This window comes from Miniopterus schreibersii (genome assembly GCF_964146895.1).
Source record: "Miniopterus schreibersii genome assembly, chromosome: 19".
NCBI classification, from domain to species: domain Eukaryota; kingdom Metazoa; phylum Chordata; class Mammalia; order Chiroptera; family Miniopteridae; genus Miniopterus; species Miniopterus schreibersii.
The window spans coordinates 18,486,465-18,508,958 of NC_138119.1; the positions used below are offsets into that span (position 1 = coordinate 18,486,465).

The 22,494-nt window shown below is 45.5% G+C and overlaps 1 protein-coding gene across 6 annotated transcripts in view; it reads right to left on the minus strand.

Annotated features, from left to right (window-relative positions):
• Nucleotides 1-21,795, minus strand: part of ASTN1 (astrotactin 1) — a gene marked incomplete at its 3' end in the record, with an annotated part of 238,558 nt that extends 216,763 nt beyond the window's left edge. For all 6 annotated transcript variants that reach the window (XM_081120780.1, XM_081120777.1, XM_081120779.1 and 3 more), the window contains exon 1: nt 21,483-21,795. In XM_081120780.1, the coding sequence (XP_080976906.1) occupies nt 21,483-21,765 (283 nt within the window). In that variant the 5' untranslated portion in view covers nt 21,766-21,795. The remainder of the gene's footprint in view (nt 1-21,482) is intronic.
• Between the last annotated feature and the right edge of the window lie 699 nt (nt 21,796-22,494).

Genomic DNA, 22,494 nt, shown 5'->3' on the forward strand with positions numbered 1-22,494 from the left:
ATACGTCAGGGAATCTATCCAAAGAAAATAATCAGAAAAACAGGGGAAGTTTGTTATACCAAAGATGATTGCCGCAGCATTATAAAAACAAACACATTGGAAACGTCAATATTATTCAGTAGAATATTGAATATCCATATGTTAGAATACCATTGTTCATTTTATTTGACAAATATTGGCTGGCACTGAGAATTTAATAGTAAACCCTCTACACCCATCCACTGCCTTCTCAGAGTTTATAAAATCAATGTTTCTTAGCTTTGGGGAATATGGGAATTTGTTTATACTAAAATTTCATGTGAAAACCCAAGATTTTCAATTACATATATAATAGCATTTCAAGTGTGTAAAAACTATGCTTAAGAAGGGACCACACCTACATGCCAACAGGTTCCCTCTGGTTGGTGAGGTTAAGAGTGATTTTTTTTTTCTCTATGCTTTCCTGTTTTTTCTGACACAAAGACTGGGAACATAGATTACCTTTGCAAGTGAAGGATGTGGGAAAAGTATTGCATTTCTTAAAACATGAGAACACACAAAGGTAAATACAATCTGACTCCTATCCCCCTGAATAGGAAACATGATTTTTATCTTGGCTAAGAAGACTCATCTCTGCCTTTCAGTCTACCAATTGCTATCTTCCATTTGGACTTAATAACCACCAAGCAGAGATAAGTAGAGAGCAAATGAAGTTGCCACAGAGGGAAGGTGACAGTCTGCCTTCCCTGTCCTGAGCTTCATTGGAATGGCTTTGTGATTCTGTGGCTGAGTCCCCACATGACCCTGCTGACCCCAACATCTAAGTCCACTCATCAGACAGTTCAGTAGTAGAGGTTTGTTCTTCATTAAGAACATACTTTTTTTAAATTGAATTTTGGGGGGTGACATTGGTTAATAAAATTATACAGGTTTCAGGTATACAGTTCTACAATACATCATCTGTATATTGTATTATGTGTTTATCACCCCAATCAAGTCTCCTTCCATCACCATTTACCACCACTCCCTTTCCCTTCTTCTAACTCCCCCTACCCCCAAGGTCATACTTTCAACAGAACATCTGAAAACAGTAGTCTAGAAACTATAATCCAGAATCCCACCAAGGCCTGAGCACAACCTGAAGGACAGCTGGGATCCCGGATGCCAAAGGCCCAGTGGAAAAACTAAGCTAAAGTAATTATTCTCTGCAAACTGCCTAGCACCTGTCTTGGTATATGTTCCAGCACTTGCTGAGCAAACTGCTTGTGTTTAACAGGTGTGAACTGCTATGACACCAACAGAGCTGTTCATGGAAGCCCTGGAATCACATACGTCCCAAGGAGGACTATAGGTGATGAAAGATCTTCATACCCAGAGTGAGAAGGGGGTAAAAAGATGAGGGACATGGGCCAATGTGGGTCAGATCCTCCAGGATAAACAATCCTTTCAGGTTAGTTTAGGAAGCACAGTTGATCACACAACACACTTTTAAAGATGGCTTTTAGGGTGGCCCTAATATCCTAGTGTCATGCACATACGTACCCACCCTGTTGGATCTTGTTTTTAATCACACGTCACCTTAGTCGTCCAACTGAGGTATCTGCAAAGATACCACTAAGCACTGACCTAAGTAATCATCAGAATAAGAAGAGCTATAATTGGCAATTATGTGCTAGCCAATTCACTGTTTCTAAATTTCCCCACAGTCAAAAGGAAACCCTGGCTCAGAGAAGTTAAGGAACTGGATAGCAATCACCCATAGGTAGAGTTCAAAATAGGGTTTGTCTTGATACAAAGCCCAAGCTCTTCTCTTTCCATAACATTCTGTCGCCTCAAAAAAAATTAGGGTTTTTTTGAGACTGAAACAATTGCCCTCTACCTACCTAAATGCATGGTACAAAATCCATGTGCCTTGTTAGCGTGAATGTCCTACAATCCCAAAAACCTCATCATTGCCTCTCTTCTCGCTAACAGGAGATGAGTAAAGCCAGGGTGTAGATGGTCAAAGCACAATTATGGGGAAGTAAGGGGGGCTGTGTCTCGTGATTAATATTAGTGGCACAATGAATGTCACCAGAACAAAGATGAAGGTTGTTATTCTATCTACAACCCAGCTAACGTGAGGACTTAAACATTAACGGTAATTTGTAGCCAAGCATTTCAACTTATCCAAAAGGGTGGGAATGTACGAATTCACAGGTTAGCTCTGTAAAGGTCTAATTTATTTATTCTAAGGTGGAGAAAATGAGACACAGGAATGGGACCAACTTGCTACAGACTATATGCTTCTGAAAGCTGTATAAGCATAAAAAAACAGGTCTCACTGGCCTTAGTTTTATACATGAATTCATTCATACATCGACTTATTCAAGAACTGATCCTGAGTACCTACTGTGTATCAGATGCTAGGGGACAAAACCATCTGTGCCTAGGACGGTGCTGTGTCCATAGCAGTCACCCAGAGGTTGTGGGTTGAAAGCATTTATTGATTACAGATCACAGTAGCAGAAATGAGGGCACTGGTCTCTGGACCCACAAATTCCAATCTATTGCTCTAACACCTACAGAATTCATCATTCCATGTACGTAGCTGGCCTCTGTGCTTCCAAGGAGCACCAAAATGCACAGATTACTAATGGATTGCAAACGTAAGGATGTCATTTCATCAACACTAAATGGGTTACATTTTCATTTCACTGAGTGCCTTCTTGCCTCTGAAGCGCGGGCCGGGAAACGGGAGCACGGCGCTGACCTCCCCGCGCTCATTACCCGCTCCTGCCCCGGCGCGCGGCCTAATCAGCTCTTACAGCTCCGATCTCGTTAGAGGGACTCTGGGCTCCCGCCCGGGGCCCTGGGGCCCTGCCTAATATACTGCAGGGAACAACCTCCTCCCTGGACTTGAGAATCACGAGGGGTCTGGCTCTCAACCAGGTAACCCGCTTCTTCTCTGGATGCGGGACCACTCGCCCCAACCGCAGGAGCAACGCTACATGCCTGCGTTGCAGCCTCACCGCCGCTCAGAGCGGGAAAGAGCTGCCCTGCCTCACCCTGTACAGGAGCGCGAAGGGCATTTATTGTCGGATGTCTGCAGAAGTCCTCAAAGAAAAAGTCGGCAAAAAACAATGGATTTTTATTGCTTAAAATATTGATTTTTTTCCCCCTCAAGTTCTAAAAATGGCTTCACTGGGTGTGACCACAGAATGCAAAGAGGAAGTGGTGGGATGTGTAGAGGAGGGAGATGAACCGTGAACAGCAACATCCCATGAGAAAAGGTATAGCGATTACTTCCGAAGGAGTCGGGAGAAACGCCTTAGGAAGTTCCAGAGGGATGTCCGGCCACAGTCATAGAGGCTACTTGTAAGAATGACCTGAAAAGCAACACGATGCCAGGGAAGGCATTAAGCAGATGAATGAGGGAGGTAAGTGCAGGGGGCAGGGGGGGCGTAGGTCTCATCCTTCCCCTCCCCTCCTCCCCCCCCCAACATGGTGCTGCCCAGGGAGTGTAAGGACCTCTGCCGCGTGCAGACGGGGCACAGCGTCCGCCCTGCTGCCCGGGTCCCAGCTGCGAGCAACGCCAGTTTGCATTAAGCTCTGTGCGACTCCTCCTATCAGTCGTGGCCCTGAGCCAGCGTGATGGGTGCCAGGATTCATTTGTAAGCAGGGTTAGAGCCCATCTCAAAGAGGTGCGCTCACCAAATGAAGGTGACACCTGCTTACCCCATCCCCAGTCCCCTTCTGCCCGCCCAGCCCCGCTCCCTGCATTCCCCAGATTCATTCCCTAGAGGCAGAAGGCAACAGAAACAGACTTAGGAGTGGTGGTGACCGTGGGCATCCAAATGACAGAGGCTTGAAGGAAATGACACCTGGGCTAAGGCAGAATGCACAGGGACCACAAGCCACGTGTTTCTAAAAGGAGAAACCCAAGGCTCAGCAGCAGTATGTGGTCTGCCAGAGACTATGCAACGAGGCTGGGATGGGGAAGGAGAGAGGACTGGCCTGAGCGTGGACATCTGGTCACCGTACTCTGTCCATGACAGCCCTACTGTCCAGGTTTCACTTTCATCATCTGCGAAATATAGGCTTGGGATAAATGACCTTTAAAATACTTTCCAGTTTTAACATTCTAAGACCTTGTCGCTCCAAGTGTGTCCATGGCCCAGCAGAGTGAGTGAGTGAGAGAGAGAGAGAGAGAGAGAGAGAGAGAGTGTGTGTGTGTGTGTGTGTGTGTGTGTGTGTAGAGAGCGAGCGAGCACCACCTATAACTTGTTAGAAATGAGACATTTTGGTGCCTACCCCAGAAGGACTTAAAAATACTCTGTATTTTAATATATCCCCAGGTGATTTGCATGCACATTAAAGTTTTACAAGCATGGTGTTAGAACATTTTATCACAGGTGTATAGAGAATCATAAGTCCTAACCTGAGAATTATAAAATAAAGCAAAAACAAATGCCAGGCTAAATGAGCTCTCCTCTTGAAGAAAGAATCACTATTGCCCATTAAGAGGCCTGACACTGTGCTGAAATTTGTCATCAAATTAAACCCCACGTACAGCAGGCACCTCACGCCCTAGACGTCACTGCTGCAGTCCTCATGGCTATTCTTGACATATCTCAAGTGGATTACCTGAGGGTTTTGGGTCTTATTGCATTTGGTTAAGTGTCTATTAGAAAGGTGTTTAGACATTTCAAAGTATTACAAGTAGTATCGACTGGTGGTTTTAGGCAGACCTCCCTCCCTGGGTGTGCTGGGAGATAGTAATGTGACTATATGTCCGTGGTGACAGTGTTCAACTACGCTGGGGTCAGTTAAACAATAATGAATCATTTCTCTCTTTCTCATATATAGCCCTAGGCAGCATGCTATTCACATGAAAATGGGCATATTTGGTCCCTGCAGTTAAGGAATTAAAAATTATAGGAGGGTTTCTAAACATCAGTACTATTGACAATCTGGACCTGACAGTTTTTTGTTGTGGGGACTGCCCTGTGCACTGGGAGATTTTTAGGGGCATCCCCGGCCTGTACCCACTAGATGCCTATAGCAGTCGTCACTCAGTGTGGCAACCAGAATGTTTCCAGAGATTGCCAAGCATTCCTTGGCGGGAGGGGGAACAGAATCACCCCAGGTGGAGAACCACGGGGTTAGAAAACACGAGTGTGAACAATTGCGAAAGTGCAAGGAAGACATCTCTGGGGAAGTGACTGGAAAGAGCCACAACACAAATACAGAGCGATTATATTAATGGGGGAAATAAACACAGGGGTATTCATGGTGCACGCAAGTTGAGGGCTGGTGAAGGCAGGATGAAGGGAGACACATGACTCAGAAAGGAGAAGCCAAGGGGAACAGAGACAAGCTCTACTTCTGGCAAACACCTCTTACTGAAGAGCAGAGGCGCTCATCACAGGCTGTTTCTCAGCCACAGACATCATTAACGGAGAGGAAATAACATAAGAGACAAAGGAAAGAGTTCAAGGGTATCAGACAAGAAGGGCTGTTCCGGCACAAAAACGTCACTTTGAAGTATTAATTCTCAGAGGAAGGTCTTCTGCACATAGACTCATAAAATCTACAGCTGGACTGGGAGTTAGATTCACCTGCTCCAATGCCATCATTCTACACATGGCCCAGACAGGTAAATGCACTTGTCCAAGGTCACAGGTACCCGGACGCAGAGCTGGAACACAAACCTTCAAGGTCTGGGAAGGCTCAGGGCCAGGGTTAACTGTCCTTGGTTACCCAGCACCCAGAGGTGGGCCTACAGAAAACTGAGGACCAGTGACGGCTGTGCAGTCAAGTTGAACCTGGATCTCCTCCAGCCTAGTACTCTTTCCACCTACCACTGCTCGCTGCGATTTCTGAGGATTTTTAGAGTGTGGAAAGTCTGCTAATGAAATGCTAACTAAAACAGCATCCAGGGTATTGGAAAACATAAAATGTAAATCTGTGGGTCTTAGAATAGAAAATTATAAGATAGAGTTTAGAATGGGTTAAGGTACCTCACTCAAGGGAGGAAGGGGGTGCCTTCCAGGGTACCAGTGGCAGGGACCAGAACCCTCCAGAAGCCAGAAGGGAACTACGATGCAGCAGTCACTTCTCTATCCCGTCACCACCAGCCACCTGAACAAGCTCCAGAACCCAGCCCACGTCAACTCTCCCAGAAGAGGGGGGAGCTGAGGAAGAAGAGAGATGCCCCACCTGAGCCAACATATTCCATCACCTTAAAGCTCCTAAATTTGGTTTATGTTCAAGGTCAACTTCAGAGCCGGTAGATTGAGTTTGGAGAATTTCCCTGCTCCAGAAAAACTCCCTGCTTGCTGCTGCTGGAGATCACTCATCATGGGACAAAGTTTCTTAGACCACCAGAGACAGAAAGGCTTAAATAACACTGTGGTTGAGGAAATACACTGGCGGAGTCCACATTCACCTCCAGTCAATCCATCGAACAGTGTTATGTCAGGTCCTCCCCAGTTTGGGTGGTGGGCCGCAGGTGAAGCCATTGAGGAGTTGGTCTCTGGCTGCTGAGAAGGGGAAGGGAGGGAATGCACAGAAAGAAGAGGCTGGGGGTCCAGATATATTTAGAACACTTGGTCATTTTGCTGAGCCAACAGGGCTCCCTCTTCTCCTGGGCTGGGACAAATAGCGGTGTCCCGGAGTGGTTTTGTCATGCTAATGCGCTCAGACAGCTCAGCTTCACAAGATTTAGAGGAGGTTTTTGTGAGTTTGTTTGCGCCAAGCTGAGCTTTCTTAGAAAGCTTTCATTAATCAGGATATAACTGAGCAGAAGGGGCATTTGGGAGCCACCTGATTAAAGGCAGGGGAGAAGGTGCAGTCTGGGTGGAGTCCAAGTGCGGAGCAGGAAGAGGCATCTTTTGGGTGCCAAGCACTGTGCCAGCTTCCCTACAGCAGTGGTTTCCTGCAATCTCAGGAGAAAAGTATTATCTCTGCTATGCAGACGAGGCAGCCTATGCTTGGGGCTTGGAAGGAAACTTGGCTGTGGTCACTGCAGGGATAAGTGGTGGGTTCTCTGACACCGGAGTTGACGCTCTTTCCACTCCACCAGGCAGAAAAGCTGGGAAGAAAGGACAATCCCCCGAAAACCCTTCCAGCGTGAGTTATCAACAGAGCTCAGGGTTTAGTGGACCTCGGCAGAGGAGGGCTCCTGCATTTATTCTGTGACTGTTTACTGAGCATCTGCCACGAGCCGAGCATTGTTCTGGGTGCTAACAAAGACAAGGGCTCTGACGAGAGCCACAGAAAAATAGTACCACCTATGAGTGAGCTGACCATTTGGCTGGGAGGAAAAATACACACAGTTGTGCTACTTGAGTCATAGAGGCAGAGAGTCCTCAGCACAGGACCTGGCACAAAGAGCGCAGAGGCGGTGGGGACGCTCCTCTCCCCTGGACGCATGCTTCCCTGGGTGAGAAGCCTCCACGAGGTGGGCACTGCCTGCCTCTGCCCTCGCACCCCGTGAGGGGAGAGGGGAAGCCCACCTGAGCGACGACTATGGGAAAAAGGCCCCAGCTGGCAGGGTTCACGCAGCTCCTTCCACTCCCTGCTGTACGTTTTTGGTGTCTACAGGCCTGAGGAAAGCGCGCCCTCCACTCTCCTCTGGACTCTGCAGGGCTTGGGTAGGGCAGCTCTACTTCCCAGGGAGCCTGAGGTTTGAACAGAACCTTAGGCAAGCCTTCTGACCTTAGCTAAGCCATGTCTCCCAGCAGGGTTTTATCAGTATTAAAGGCGATATCTGCATCTCCGACTTTCTCCTGTCTCTGCCTCTCGATTGGTTTCGAACTTGGGTGAAGAAGAGCGGTGACATTCATTGGGTCCGCTCAACCCCAACCATAAGTATGTCACAAATGGCACCTGGGGGCAAAATCAAAGCCTAGCTGTGGGCTCGACTGTCACGCTTGGCTGAATGGTGTCACCCAACAGGTTAGTTTGTATCAGTGTCATTACAGCTCACATGAGTGTAGTAGCTTCCACCTGCCAAGTCCGTATGAATAAATGAGCCAATTTACTAGATCCCCTCGTGTGTCCAGGGGACAATATGAGTGTCCACCAGTAAAATAACAGCCACAGGGGACTGTTACACCATTATACCATGAACCTTAGCTCTAATGGTTATGTAGATAGGCTCTGAGGACAGCTCCCTTTGGTCACATTTATTCTGTAGTTGTTGTTTGGGGCAATAAAAATAATAATTACACATTGCCAGCAAATTTACAAGGCAAGGTGTTCAGCATGTGGCTCAGTGGTCAAATTGCTGTTGTCTTTTTTTAAATTATGCTTGTACTGACCGTGGTGATTCCATGATAAGCAAACCCAGGAAAAGAAATAAAAGAATAAAAAAAATTAATGAATAAATTACAGCCAAGGCAGAACTAAAAGACGGAGTTAAGTCCAGTTCATGTGCTTGACATTCAGAAATCAGACCCCTGTCCTGTTATTTTGGAGCACCCCAGGACTTGGCATTACTTTAGAGTACCAGCCAATATATAATATAAAAATAGAAAAGAAAAATACAGAAGACTGTTAAGTGGCAACTACATTCAAATAGTGCTTTACACATCACTGTCACTCTTCATGTCCAAGATTTTATATAAAAGACAGGGGAAAACAAGAGCATCCAGCAGTGAGATTGAGTCTACTTTCCTTCAGAAAGACTCTGGTTAAAAAAAAAAAAAAAATGCAAAAGTTATACCATATAACAAAAAGCACTTTTGCTCTACCTGGAGGTCATTATTTAATCTAGCAATTTCCTGACTTCTATAAGGACAATGAAATTGGGGGGACTGTAATTTAAGCCCTATGTCTCACCAGGCTTTCACCCACTGACAATGAGAACATGCGTGGAAAAAATCAGGATTTTTTGAGCCAGGAGAAAGGAGGGAGGAAATATAAAGAGAAAGGCCGAGTTTCAAGATCACAACTTATTTAAAGTGATTTTGACTCATGAGAGGAGGAGGAAAGGTTGAACTTCACCAGACAGATGTGGTCAGCACCTTCCCTTCCAAATGAAACACAAGTCCCCCTGGCCTTCCGCACGCCCCCCATGGCCACCTGAACTCCTCAAATAGCTGCCCTGCTCCCGAGCTCGGAGTAATCACCTCCGCACAGAACCTGGGAGAACGTAAAGCTGCCAGGTGGCCCTGTGATTTACGCGGTGACCTGAAGATGAAGGCGGTTTTTGCATTTTTATTGGGAAAAGCCCATTAACTGGACACTTTACATTTCCCTCAAAAATCTCCCTCTAGGACGGGCATTTCCAAGTTTTTGTCAATGTCCAGTCTTAGGGAGAACATTAACTTCCATCACCACCACCATAATCATCCATCCACACTGTAATGGGGGGATTATAGGGAGGTCAGCTTTGCTATATTGGGGTGCAGGGACATTATTCCAGGCTAGGCCATCATTCCCTGCTGGGGGGGGGTGCAAATTACTCAGGAGCGGGACTGTGAAGCAGTCAAGGGCCCAAGAAGTCAGCATATAAGAGCATCTACTAAGAAGGAAGGAAATTCTTAATGTTTCCAAATCGCTCATTTACTTAAGATGCCCAAATGTCACTCGCTCATTCAAGTAATACCTTCACAACTTAATTTTACCACCTAAAATTTTAGTCACGTGCATGTTTTGAAATTAAAATTTTACATCAACTTGCTGCTTAACTTGAATCTCAGAAAAAAATAAATCAATGAAATTAAGAGTTTGATATGCGTATTTTCTAAACCACATATTTTCTAATATATGTTTATCCTGTTTATAAAATGTAGCCTGACACCAATGCTAATTTCTTCGTTGTGATAATCCATTACATTTGGGGAAGCTGAGTGAAGGGCACAGGGGCATTCTCTGCACTGTTTTTGCAACTTTTCTGTAGGCCTAATATTATTTCAAAATAATAAGTTACCATTGATTGGGCAAGGCTGACATTGAACAAGGACTCACAGGTAAATGAAATATCAAGTTTCTTTGCCTCTAGGTTTTGCTAGAACTTTATCAAGTCCCTGTGGAAATTAGGGTTATTACATGTTCCCACCGACTGTAACTGGTGGCTGATGAGGTCATGAGAAATTCTGAAACGTACTTTCGTTACCAGATGGCTCGACTACCTATGAAGAGTACGTAAGGCTGAGACCAAAAAGAATCAGGAGCTGATCGTGGAGCCCAACGATCTGGTGTTATCTCTGAACTGGTTTAACCCACTGGGTAACAGCCCCGATGCTTTAGGGGCAATCTGACCCAATTTGGAGGTGCCAAGGTTTTCAGATGCTTAGAAAAGTTATTAGCGATCTCTCATCGCATAAGAGGAATCCATACAGAGTATGAGGAGATTCCAGCTCTTTCCCACAAAGACATTTTAGAAAAAAATTTCCCAGTAGGTATGCCACAGCATACCGGTATTCGCCTCCAACCCTCGGGGTAACTGGTGGGATCTGCTATAAACCACAGTCCCTAAACCCATCACCTCCAGCCATGAGAAGCGAAGTAATTTACCCCAGGGAGACACAGAGAGATCGGCCATGAACCAGCGCCTTCAATCCTCAAACCTCTGAGCCTCTAAGCGCCTAATCCCCAGGAGTCATAGTCCGGGGTCAAGATTTGAGAAACTCAGTATTCACTAGATTCCTTTAACCTGCAATCTTAGGAAAAAATCAGCTTTCAGTTCTGTTCCTCTGGAGGTAAATGAAGGTGAAAATGCCTTGGATTTAGAGTCTGTCTTAAAGTAGCTCAAACCCTTCCAAGTGGCTCCAGAACAATAACCATCCCCCTTGCCTTTAATCCCAAGACCCCTGGGAAATAAGCCAAAGTTGCTTTAAATGTCATAGTCTTTCAATCGGTGTCCCCTGTGACCTTTCAGAAACAACAACAGTGTGCCTTTCAGGCTTACTGCATATCCAAGATCCTGAAGAAAGTGGCCAAAGAAAAGCACCTCTGAAAGCACCTTTAGGCAACACATTTCAGGGATTCTTTATCAATGACATTTACTCCCTGACTTCTAGAAATTCCCCACATGGCTGAAGGGGAGTGGGTGCTAAACACAGCACATCTAATAGGTAGTGTGTGTGTGTGTGTGTGTGTGTGTGTGTGTGTGTCTCTCTCTAAAGCTCTGCCCTCCAACAGAACCACAGGATAGGCATTAAAATTCAGTAATAAAAACAGAGCTAGAGTAGAAGGAGACCTGGAACATTCATTCATTCATTCACTCATTCATTCATTCTGTTTATTCATCACGTGCTGACTATTGGATATGCACCAGCCATGAGGCTCACTGACTAGAACAGTGATTTTCAATCGGTGTGCAGCAAGAATTTCTGAAACATGCAATACCTGACTATTTAGAGGCAGAATTCTTGGTTCTGGGAAGACGGGCTTGTGTAGTTTTTATCTCTGTTTATATCCCAAGAGCCTACTATTATGACCAGCACTTAGCAACTACTCAAAAAGTGTTAGCAGAGAAAGAAGACACCTATTATAGGATGAAAAATTTTGGCAAATCTCATGAAAACGCATTCTTAAAACAGTTCTCATTTCTGAGAAACAAAGTACAATATATAGAGTACTTTATCTTTCATGCCTAACAAAATGATTTATTGCGACAATGAGGCATTTTGACCATATCTACATAAAGCAAGTACAGACATTCAGTTGGACAAACAAAAATAACTCAATTAGAAAAATAAACTTTGAACACCTCCTCTCTTTCAGGCACTGAACTTGGCTTCAAAAAGCTAGGCAAGTTGCCAAGAACAATTTAAAACTATTTGGGTATTAGCTGTAGCTCTACACACTGGGAAGTTTCTTTTTTAAAAAATATGTTCTTGTTGATTTTAGAGAGAAAGAGGGAGAGGGAGAGAGAGAAACAGCCCTCAGCTGCCTCCTGCACGCCCCCTACTGGGGATCGAGCCAGCAACCCGGACTCGTGCCCTGACCACAAATGCAACCAGCAAATTTCCTTACAACTGCTTCCCTGTCCAGCACAGGAGCCAGCAGCCACATGTGGCTACCAAGCACTTGAAATGTGGCTAGTCAAACAGAGATGCACCGTAAGTGTAAAAGACACACTGGATGTAGAAGACTTAGAACAAAAGCAGAATTTACAATGTCTCATTAATAACTGTATATTGATTACATATTGAAATAATACTATTTTGAATATATTGGGTTAAAAATATATTACTGAATTTTATAAAGTACTGGCACTTGGAAATGAAAAGGTAAGAATGAATGTGGAAGTAGGTCGACAAGTTTGGGAGTTGAGGCTGTGGGGAAATTATGCCTGCTGGTCTCAATTTTAAAGGTAAAAGTATGAGGCGAGGCCTTATGCAAAGTGTAACAGCTTGACTATTTCTCGACTCCGCATCCTTTCGCCCAGTTTGGTTTTCATGCCTTTACCTTCCTTAGGCTAGAGCTCATCATTTATCCCCAAATCTCAGAACCCCCATTCTTACCAACTAAATCCCACTATCCTTTAATCTCAACATAGACCATTTTCTCTGGAAAGAATTTCCTATGATCCTGTCTGATTTAGTGGCTCATTATTTAATAACTAAGGATCTAGTTCTTAATTCAGCCATTCCGTGCACCACGGAGGGGTAGTGCAGTGGCTAAGATTATAGGCTCTGTAGATAATTTCAATGCTATTTAAATTATCTCGAGCAAACAAAGAAGGAAAATTTGAAAATTATTTGTAGCAAGTAAGTGTAAAATTAATACCAAATCCTGACAAAGATACACACAAAAATTACATATATATATAAGGGTGACCTCACATGGAAATACTGATGCAAAATATCATTAATAATAAAACAGAATCCAACATTATACTACAGAAATAATTCAACATTTACCAAGTCAGGGTTGTTTCAGGAATGCAAAGTTCAATATTAGAAAATCTACTTCTGTAATTATCCTTTTAATAAATCTAAATATATATAAGTATTGAAAAATATTTTCAATTAAAATAATAATTGTGGTAAGAAAAAACATGAAATTCTTCTTTAACTAGATAATTTTTATCTCTTTTAACCCAAAATCCATTCTGGTAATGTCAAGACAGCAGGTTTGTTACCATTAAAGTCAGGAAAAGACAAGAATTCACATTATCACATTCTTCGCTGACATGGTACTGGAGCTACTACTAGTGTAATTAGACAAGAGAATGAAATTAGCAGTATCAAAACCTGAGAGGAAGATATAAAGTGATCGGTTCTTGCATATGGTATGTCTATATAACTAAAATACCCAGGAGCACCAACTGAAACACGGCTAGAGCTAGAGAACGCAGTATGCAGTGGGCTGAAAACGCACACAAACATCAATAGCGTTCATATACATAAACGGTAATCATTTAGAATATATGCAGAAAAAGAATATACTCCTTCTACAAAAACACAAAAAAATAAAATACCTAGAGGTAAGTCTAGCAAGAAATATACAAACACTATGTGAGGGAAAAGAAAAATACCTTTAAAATCCTCCTAAAGGGCAGACAAACTCAGTATCATAAGAATGAAATTCTTCCTTAATTTAAAATTTTAACAGGATTGGAAACAAAGACACCACTAGTTTTTGTTATTCTAATTTTTTGTTGTTGATTTTTTGCTTGTTGCTTTTTATTTGTTTTTTAGAGCTGGACAAGCTTCTTTGAAAGTTTGTGTGAAAAAAAATGACTAGAAGACCTCAGAAAAAGAACAGTAGCAAAGAGTGACTAGCCCTAGCAAATATTAAAACTATAGAGCTTCAATAAATGAAACAATACAAACAGGCACATGAATCAATATAAATAGTAACAGAGTGACATGAATGGATTTCAAAAATGTAACGCTGACAGGAGGTATACATGTTATTAAATTTGTGTTTGTTTTTCTCTGGTCAATCTGTCTTTTATTACAGGGAGGCCACGGCCAAGAACCCAGAGGGTAGAGGGAAAATTATTTTTTCTCCCTGCAGAGCAACAGGCTCCACCATGTAGCCTAAGAGTGTCATGGGCTAGGCCATCGAAGCTTGGGTACGCGATTCTAGGATGTTTGCACACGGATGAAATCGCCTAAGGACACATTTCTCAGAACATATCCCCATCGTTAAGCGAGGCAGGATTGTACATAGGAATTGTACTCTAATTGATAAAGCTTTTCCCCCACGGGGAACCTGCAAATAATGCGGATACTGCTATAGACACACAGTAGAATTGAACAACTAAATAAGTAGGTGGAAGGCAGTGGGAACAAAATTTCTCGCTGTCGGAGTGAGTAGAGCAACGGGAAGAAGCTAGTATGATCCATGGGTTAAATAATAAATCAGATAATGATAATTAGGTAATGATAATCAGATAACAGATTAGAGCTGGAGACGTCAGTATGAGCTCATGCTTAGCTTACCCTATATACAGATGGCTGCATATAGAAATATTTCTAGATATGTGTATGAGTTTGTACACACATATATATTTCTTTGCTCTGTAGGCTGAGAGAGCCTAGAAACACCACCTCCCCTATCTGGTTTCTAATACAATTCTTCAAAGAAAACAATCAGGGCTCCTTGGAGAAAAAGCTGATTCTAGGACCCGGGCGGGCAATATACAAAACGAGCCTGGGGCGGCCTGTCCTGACCCCAAAAGGAACACAGTGCTCAAAAAACAAAACCCACACTGATGAGGGTCGGTCAGAGACCCAGAGGCAACTGAAAGAGCCCCCATCAGCCAAAGCTGGAGCAGAGTGAGCAAACACAACCCATGAAGCGGTATTGGATTAAACCCGAAGTTAAAATAAATATTCATGAGTCCATATGATATAAATAAACGATTAAATAAAGTAATGGGGGATCAAAGGCAATTCTCTCATGCAGAGCAATTCAATGGAAGTTACGTAGATCCTTTTTTGAAAGGGGGACCTTAACTCCCCATTCCTTTGGTATGGACTATGCATGATGCTGTCCTTCAAGGAGTACAGGGGGACAAAGGGACAAAGAGCGACCAGAGTTAGGAGCTGACCGGGACCCCTCAAGGGTGTCCAGGGCATCAGAAACAAGTCTGAGGAGCCGTCACAGCCAAGAGGAGCCCCTAAGGCGAGGTGACCACCAGTCAACTAGATGGGATACTGGATGGGATCTTGGAATAACAACAACAAAAGGATATTAGGTAAAAACTAAGGTGATCTGAACACAAAGTATGGGCTTCAGTTATTCATCATGTTGGTTCTCTAATTGCAACAAATGTATCGTACTAATGTAAGATTTTTTTAATGGGGGAAGCTGGGTTTGGGGTATGTGGGAACTCTCTGTACTATCTCTGTGATTTTTTTTCTGTAAATCTAAAACTGTTATAAAAAATATTTTTAAAAGAAAAGCAAAAATCCAGTAACTGCCAGAAGGTTTGAAGTCCCTCTCCTTTCCCTTCCCTTCCCATCCTCTCCCGTTTCCACCACACATAACACCATCCTTTATTTTGCGTTTCTTGCTTCCTTGCTTTTCATAAAAATGTTGCCCTTGAACAATATCTTGTTATTTTGAATTTTATATAAATGAAATTGTACTGTATGCGTTTTTCAGCTAGTAGCTTATTCTCATTTCACATGACAGAGGGTGAGATGTATCCATGCTGGCGCAGGGGGCGGCAGCTCATTTATTTTCACGGCTGGATGGGACTTCACTGGATGACTGTACCACCATGTACATGTCCAGCCCCTGTTAATGGACATTAGGTTGCTTCCAGGTTTTGCCACAAATATCCTTGTGTATACGTGTAAGAATTCCAGTATAATAAACATCTAGAGGCAGAACTGCTGGGTCGTAAGGCATGCACGTTTTCAACCTTATTTACAATGCCAAACTGTTTTTAAAAAGTCGTCACGTCAATTTAGATCACCATTGGCAACAGTTTCCTTTTTCCAAATTTTGTTCCTTGGAAAACCTAGGAATCAATAGAGGCACTTCGTTTTTTCTCATAGTTCTAAATCGTATGTGATTAAAGTATAAAATAATGACTGTTCCACATTTGTAATAAAAATATGGTGATAGATGCCAAATTGTGGTACATGAGAAACTACCGTAGGCCTTAACTTGTCCAGGGAGATTAACTTGCTCAATATAGTGATTTTTCTGCCATCTGTGTGCATATATTTGAACTTGGTGTAAAGGGGAAGAAATAAAGACTTGGCATTTTCCTGCTGAAAAGGTGCCAAGTTCTGTTCTTATGAACTGGCCTTAATCTGAGATTGGTTTAATTACATTCCTAAAAAGAAGGGAAGGGAGGAAGGCAGGGAGGGAGAGAAAGAAGGAGGGAGGTATAAGCTCTATAAAAGAAGACCTCAATCTTTCCTCCAAAGATGAATAAAGAAATTAAGCTTATATTTCATTTTTCCTTGAAAAACTCCAATGACTTGAATTTAAGCCATATCAGTACATCTAGAAGAGCATTTGAAATTCATCACCCTCGCATTCAAAATTCCTTTGATGTAAGAAATCGACATTTCTGGAGAGAAACGGTAAAATAATAACACTGTGAATTAGTGCATTCTGCTAGTGTGAGTTATTTAAGTGCTGAAGACCCTGCCTGAAGATTGCTGCCACTCATCCTCCCATGTCTTGCGTGGGGCTGGCACTCTATACAAATCTGTTTGCTGTTCACCTAGGCAGCTCACTGAAGTGGAGAGCAAAGGAGGGAAAAGAAATTTTAAAGTTTTTTCAAGCGGGGAGATGGAGATGGGTGTGAAAAAAACGTCAGGGTGCTTCCTGTTAAGCAAAAGCTCACCAATAAGTAAAACTATGTCCATTATTACATTTGACGCCAATCAGAAAGCTCTGTAACTGCTACTCAGCAGCTGCGCTGGCCTCTGACAGTGGATTCTAAGCACAAGGCCACCTAATTCCAAGGTCAGTGGCCTTGGGAAAGGAGCTGGAACCACAGCAACTTCTAGAAGGCTCCCACTTCACAGTGGAGCATTCACCCTGGATTCCCAGTTTGCATTTCCATGGGCCCTTCTAGGAAGAGCACGGGACATGTCAGCTTCACCCACATGGAGCCCACTTTGTTCATCACAACTGTGGGTGCCAACACACCATGGAACATGGCTACCCAAACCTGGAAAATGCAAATAAAATAAGAATTCCCCAATACTTAGGTAAATATTTCTCAATGACGCTCACCCAATTCTGCATTAAGGTTTGTGTGAGAAATCACTCAGTGGGCAAGGATATTCAAGAGGTATTTACACAGAACCCAAAAGGACTCCTCCATCCAAACTAGGTGAGCATGATTTTCCTGTTCTAACCTTGCCAGGGCTCCTTTTATCCAATCATGAAAAAGAAGAGATTTTTTTAAGGCAATTAAGGCATATGAAATAGTAGCTAAGAGAAAGCCTTAAATGCTGTATTGACCTGAGTTTGAGCGACAGATCCACCAGTTGTCAGCTATGTGACCCTAAGTTATTCAACTTCTCCGATCCTTCCTTTTCTGCCCTCTTGGAATAAGTGCAAAGCCAGCTGACACCAGATCTGTCTTCAAAGCCTGTTCTTTTAACCACCACACTGGACTGCTCCAAACACTTGAAACAGCACCTTGTGTGTGGGAGCTCACTACACCTCTGCAGGCTGGTTGGTGCATCTCCAGGAGGCCCTTCTTCCATCGAAAACCGTGACAGCTGGAGCTAAACTCCAAGGCACGAGAGCAATAGCTTTCCTCACTATGTTTACACATGGGCAAGCTCAGTAGTTGGGTCTGAAACAGAGGAGTATCCTTTTCAAGCAGTAATGAGACTGACAAGTATGTCCTGGCCCAGCACAAAAAATCACACTTGAGTGTGGAAGCCATACTGCAGGTTGACCAGTTGTCTCCCAATCAAACGCGGCTCTAAAATAGAAAATGTTTGCTGTTTTGGAAGTTGGTTGACATATGAAATTTTAATTGATTAAATTGACAAACTTTTTACGTTCTCCTGAGAGGGTCAGAAGGTTTATTATGTACCTGAATATCTTAAAGGAGAAATGACAGTTCTTTGATGATGTAGAAAGTTTCACAACACTGCTGAAACAGAGGTTTAGGTTGCCTTGTACTTAGAGCTGCCGGACAAGCACCATAAAGAGCAGGCTCGGCCACAGCACAATCAGTATTTGTGGGAAGCACAGCAGTTTAAAGATGGCCTGCCTTGACTAAAAACATTCAAATTCAAAACATTTTAAAATGATACAGCCAAACAAAACACAACTGAAAGCCACATAGGCCCCTTGTACTACAATTTGCAAACCTTAACTCAGACAACAGGAGATTCCACCCCGCGCCCCCCCCAGGATTATCTTACCAGCAAAAACGGCACCCACGAGGGCTGAGACAGCCTCTGGGAGTCAGGCTGGACTGCTTTCTGCCTGATTATAAGTGGAGAACCATGCCCCACTCTACAGAGCCAGGTGCAAACCTCTCCACCCCCCTGCCACAGGCTGATCTCCATCCTTGCCGTACACGTGCTGTTCCCACATTCACTCCCACCACCGTCCCTTACCATCTGTTTTCCATGATGTCACATGGCTTCACCTATCCCAGGCCAAGCCGAATCTAATCTACCTTTCATTCTGATCATCTGTGTTCTGTTATTTTAATCCACACAAAGAGCACAAAGTGGAACGGACTAAGATTGTCTTGGGAGGGCAGGGAAGGCTTCATAGAGAGGTTACATGGGTGCAGGGTTTAGAAGAATGGATGACTGACTGCCAAGGGGAGAAGGCAGGAAGAGCATTCTAAGCAGAGGGAACAGCATGTGCAAAGTCTTGAAAGAGTCCTGAAAGACCACAGCAGGTAGGCAAGGATAAGAGGTTGGAGAAACTGGCTGCAGTTGGAAGGAGAAGACCTTTGTTTGCCTCACTAAAGTGACAGAACTTGATCCTGGAGACAAAAGGAAGCCAAAGGATCATATTTTGGTCAAGGGCCCTAGTCAAGCTCATGTCTTCATGGAGTCTGATCTTATGCAAGTATCTCCTTCCTCAACCTTCCTATACCACGCAATCGGGTGTTACTCTTACAGCTCTTACAGCATCTCAGTCTGTGCTTCCATTGAATGGAGAACACCTGAAGCTGGGAGTCTTTTCTTTTTTTAACATCTATATCCTAATAGTGCCCAGCCAGTACATGCTCAATAAATTCCCAGGATTGACTAATTCAGACTTCTTCCAGAGGATAAATAAAGCAAACTAGGTTCCAGAGATAAGAGTAGGGAAATCTCCAAATCAAATTCACCACAAGCCCTTACTATTGGCTACAAGTGGCAGGATCCAGGACCACGAACGTTAACTTCAAAAGCAACTACACTTCAGTCCATGAACTCGGACTCCTCTCCCTTCCTACCCAGCTCCATTCCACCATCCAAGCTAAGATTCACTCCAACTCCCCCTAGGAATACTGGGCCAAAAGGAACAGGTACCAGCTCATCTCTGGTTCTGAACACGCCCCATGGACTGCGAGGGTGGCGGACAATCAATGCATTTAGCAAGTGCATCTGGCTCTGAAGTGAGAGAGAGAGCCTGTTCCTGTGCGTAAATGCCAAGTTGCAGGAGGTTACCATAGCAACCCCAGCAGGGTGCTGCAGTGGGCAGCTTTGCACAGAGGTGCAGGAAACCCATTCTCTAACATCTGGGCTTTTGCTGTGCACTCTGGATCCTCGTAGGCACATCCTGGCTTTAGGCCCTAGCTTTGGGATTCTGCAAAAAAGGAAGTGGAATTTTGAATGTTTGCTAGTCTAATCTTCCCTTTCTCATGTCCCTCTTCAGCACAGTAAACACTGCATGTGGAGCCCCAAACAGGCTCTTTAGAAACACAGAGCTCCCTATACTCCTTCGTATGGACTATGATGAACAGATTGTACTTGCTTATCAGCAGGACTTCGGCACGAAATTTGCATCCACTGAAAAACCAGCAATTGCACACTGTAATGAGCAGCGTATCCACAATGTCCCCTTTCCCAGGCAGCCCCCAGTTCCTACATTATTAGTACATTTTTAATGCAAAAATAAATAATGCCATCAAGAGCGTAGGTTGTTCTTAATGGGGTTGCATGAGCTGCACTCCAGGAGCTGTAAGCCAACTTTTCAAAGGCCAGGCAATTTCGGAAAATGCTTTTCCATAGGGGTGGGAAGTGGGGATTTACTCAGCCGCTTCTTGATGTGTTCACGGTGAAGATATTTCTTGTGAAGAAAGAACACGAGGTGATAGATAACGTTCCACTGGTGGCGCTAACCTACACGTGGCCATCAGGGGGCCATGTCCCTGCAAAGGGAGCTCTAGTTGGTGGGGCATTAAGTAGCTAAAGCGGTCTCCTAGACATTTGCATTATTTGCTCTTGAATCTAGAGGCTCACTTGTGGTTATCTCTGAATTCTCTCCTGGGCAAAATAAGAATGATTTACGGAGTCACTAAAGAAATGGATTGCATTATAGGCGTCCCCAGCAGGGTGAGGTACACCTGCGCGTGGAAAAGTGCGGGAAATTGTGGTTAACAAAGTCATGCACCTGTGGGGCTTTGCAAGGTGCAGGAGCAGGACCACAACACATGTGCAACTTGGTCGTGAAAAGGGGGGGGGGATTAGAAGTGAGGTAGAGTTCCTAGTACCTGAAGGAGTTTCGTGGCCTACAAAAATTAAAACGGGAGTACCAAGAGCGATTTGTAAACAGACAAACAAAGGAAGGAAGGAAGAGGCTCCTGCCCAGGGAGGTGAGGTGTGCAGGAATGCCTAGCCTAGCTAAGGGGTCCTGGGGAACAAAGAGGAGGCCAGTGCCAATGGAGTTCAGCTGGATGTCTTCTCCACCCAGGGAATTGTGAGGTGACATGGAGATGTGCACGTGGCTGAATGAGGGGGCTGTTAGGTGTGTAGGCAGGAAGGTCGGACTGGCCAGGATGGACACCAGGGGGACGAGAAACTTGAGTGTTCTGAAGGAAGGCCAGAGAGAGTGTCAGTAACCTGGTGACAGACAAGGAGCTCTCAGTAAGTGAGGCGGAGAGATCCAGCCAGTGCAACGTGGCCTGCACATGCCTGGCAAGGTGACAAGGGGATACCTGTTTCCCTGCTGTGGGTGGAGTGGGTGTCCTGGGGGCGTGAAGCAAAGGACTGAGCATGTGGCCAGGGAGCAGGGAGAAGGGCTTATGGGAGCTGCGCTGGTACAGGGCACAGTGCTGGCGACGTGCTCCTGGACGAACGCTGGGAGGTCGGGGCTGGGAGAGGTTCCCAGCGACTCTGGCAACCTGTTCCTTTGAGGCAGGGCAGCCGAGGGAGGTTGAGGGCCCAGCACCCAGGCCCCAGCACCCAGCCAGGTAGGGTGTGGGAAGGAGTCAGGTGCACCGAGGCGCTAGCCTGCAAGTGGGTGTGGAGAGCCGCGTGGAATGGGGCGGATCCAGCGAGGTAGGAGTGGGGGAGGGGAGGTCGCCGGCCAGTGGGTGTGTAGAGCGAGCCAAGGTGGGGGGTGGGGGCGCCGGGCCGGCGCCTCTGACCGCCTCGACCTCCCCGGGGACTCACCCAGCACGAAGTAGGGCAGCTCCGTGTTCTCCAGGTCGTCCACCACGACCATTTCCCCGGGGAAGTCGTTGCGCACCGAGAAGAGGAGCTTGGGCTCGGAGGCCGAGGGGCTGTGCATGATGCTCAGGTCGTTCTCGCGCAGGAAGGGCAGCGCCGACACCGTGATGCTCTTGAGCTTGCACTCCAGCTCCTTGGAGGGGTCCGCGTCGCCCGCGGCCGCGGCCAGCACCGCCGCCGGCCCCCAGCAGCAGGCGAGCAGGGCGCAGAGCCCGGCAAAAGCCATCTTGAGCCCGGGCGCCTTCCTCCCAGCGCCGCGAAGGTGGGGGAGGCAGCGAGCGGGGAGGGAGCGAGCGGGCGCGCGCGGGAGGCGGGGGCGGGGGCGGGGGCGGGCGGGGAGGGGACGTGCGGCCCGGGAGCCCGGGGTCCCCGCGCCGGGCGCAGCTCGCGGGGCGCGGGGCTGGAGCGCGGACGCCTGGAGAGCCCGCGGTCTTTGTTTCTCGGAGCCGCTCATCTGGGGAAAGGGAAAGGGAGGGGGTCGCGGAGGAGAGGACGGGCGGGATGGACGTCGGGAGGAAAGAGGAAGCGAGCGGGGGTTCCAGGGAATCCGTCGGGTCAGCCCCCGGCGGGCTGCCCCTTTCCCCTCCTCGGCCCCCCAGGAGGAGCTCGCTCTTGGCATTAACTACCCGCGAGCATTTTTAGAAATGGGTCTTTGCGAAGCCAAACCTTCCCTCGCCCATCATCCTTCCGTTGGCTTGGGAAGGGCACGCACATGCACACACCTTACAAGGTGCTTATTGGGGGGGGGGGGGGGGGGGGTCTAGATGCAAATCCACTCCAGTTATTTTGTGGACATAGGTGGTCCCATTCTTGTCTTTTTTAAACCACGCGTTGGACTTGTCTATTGGATAAGCCGGTGCTGGGATAAATACACTGTTTTTTACTCAACACTAACTTTGCAGGAATAGTTAAAGAAAATGTTAGTTACATAGATAGAGATGGATGGAGAGGTAGA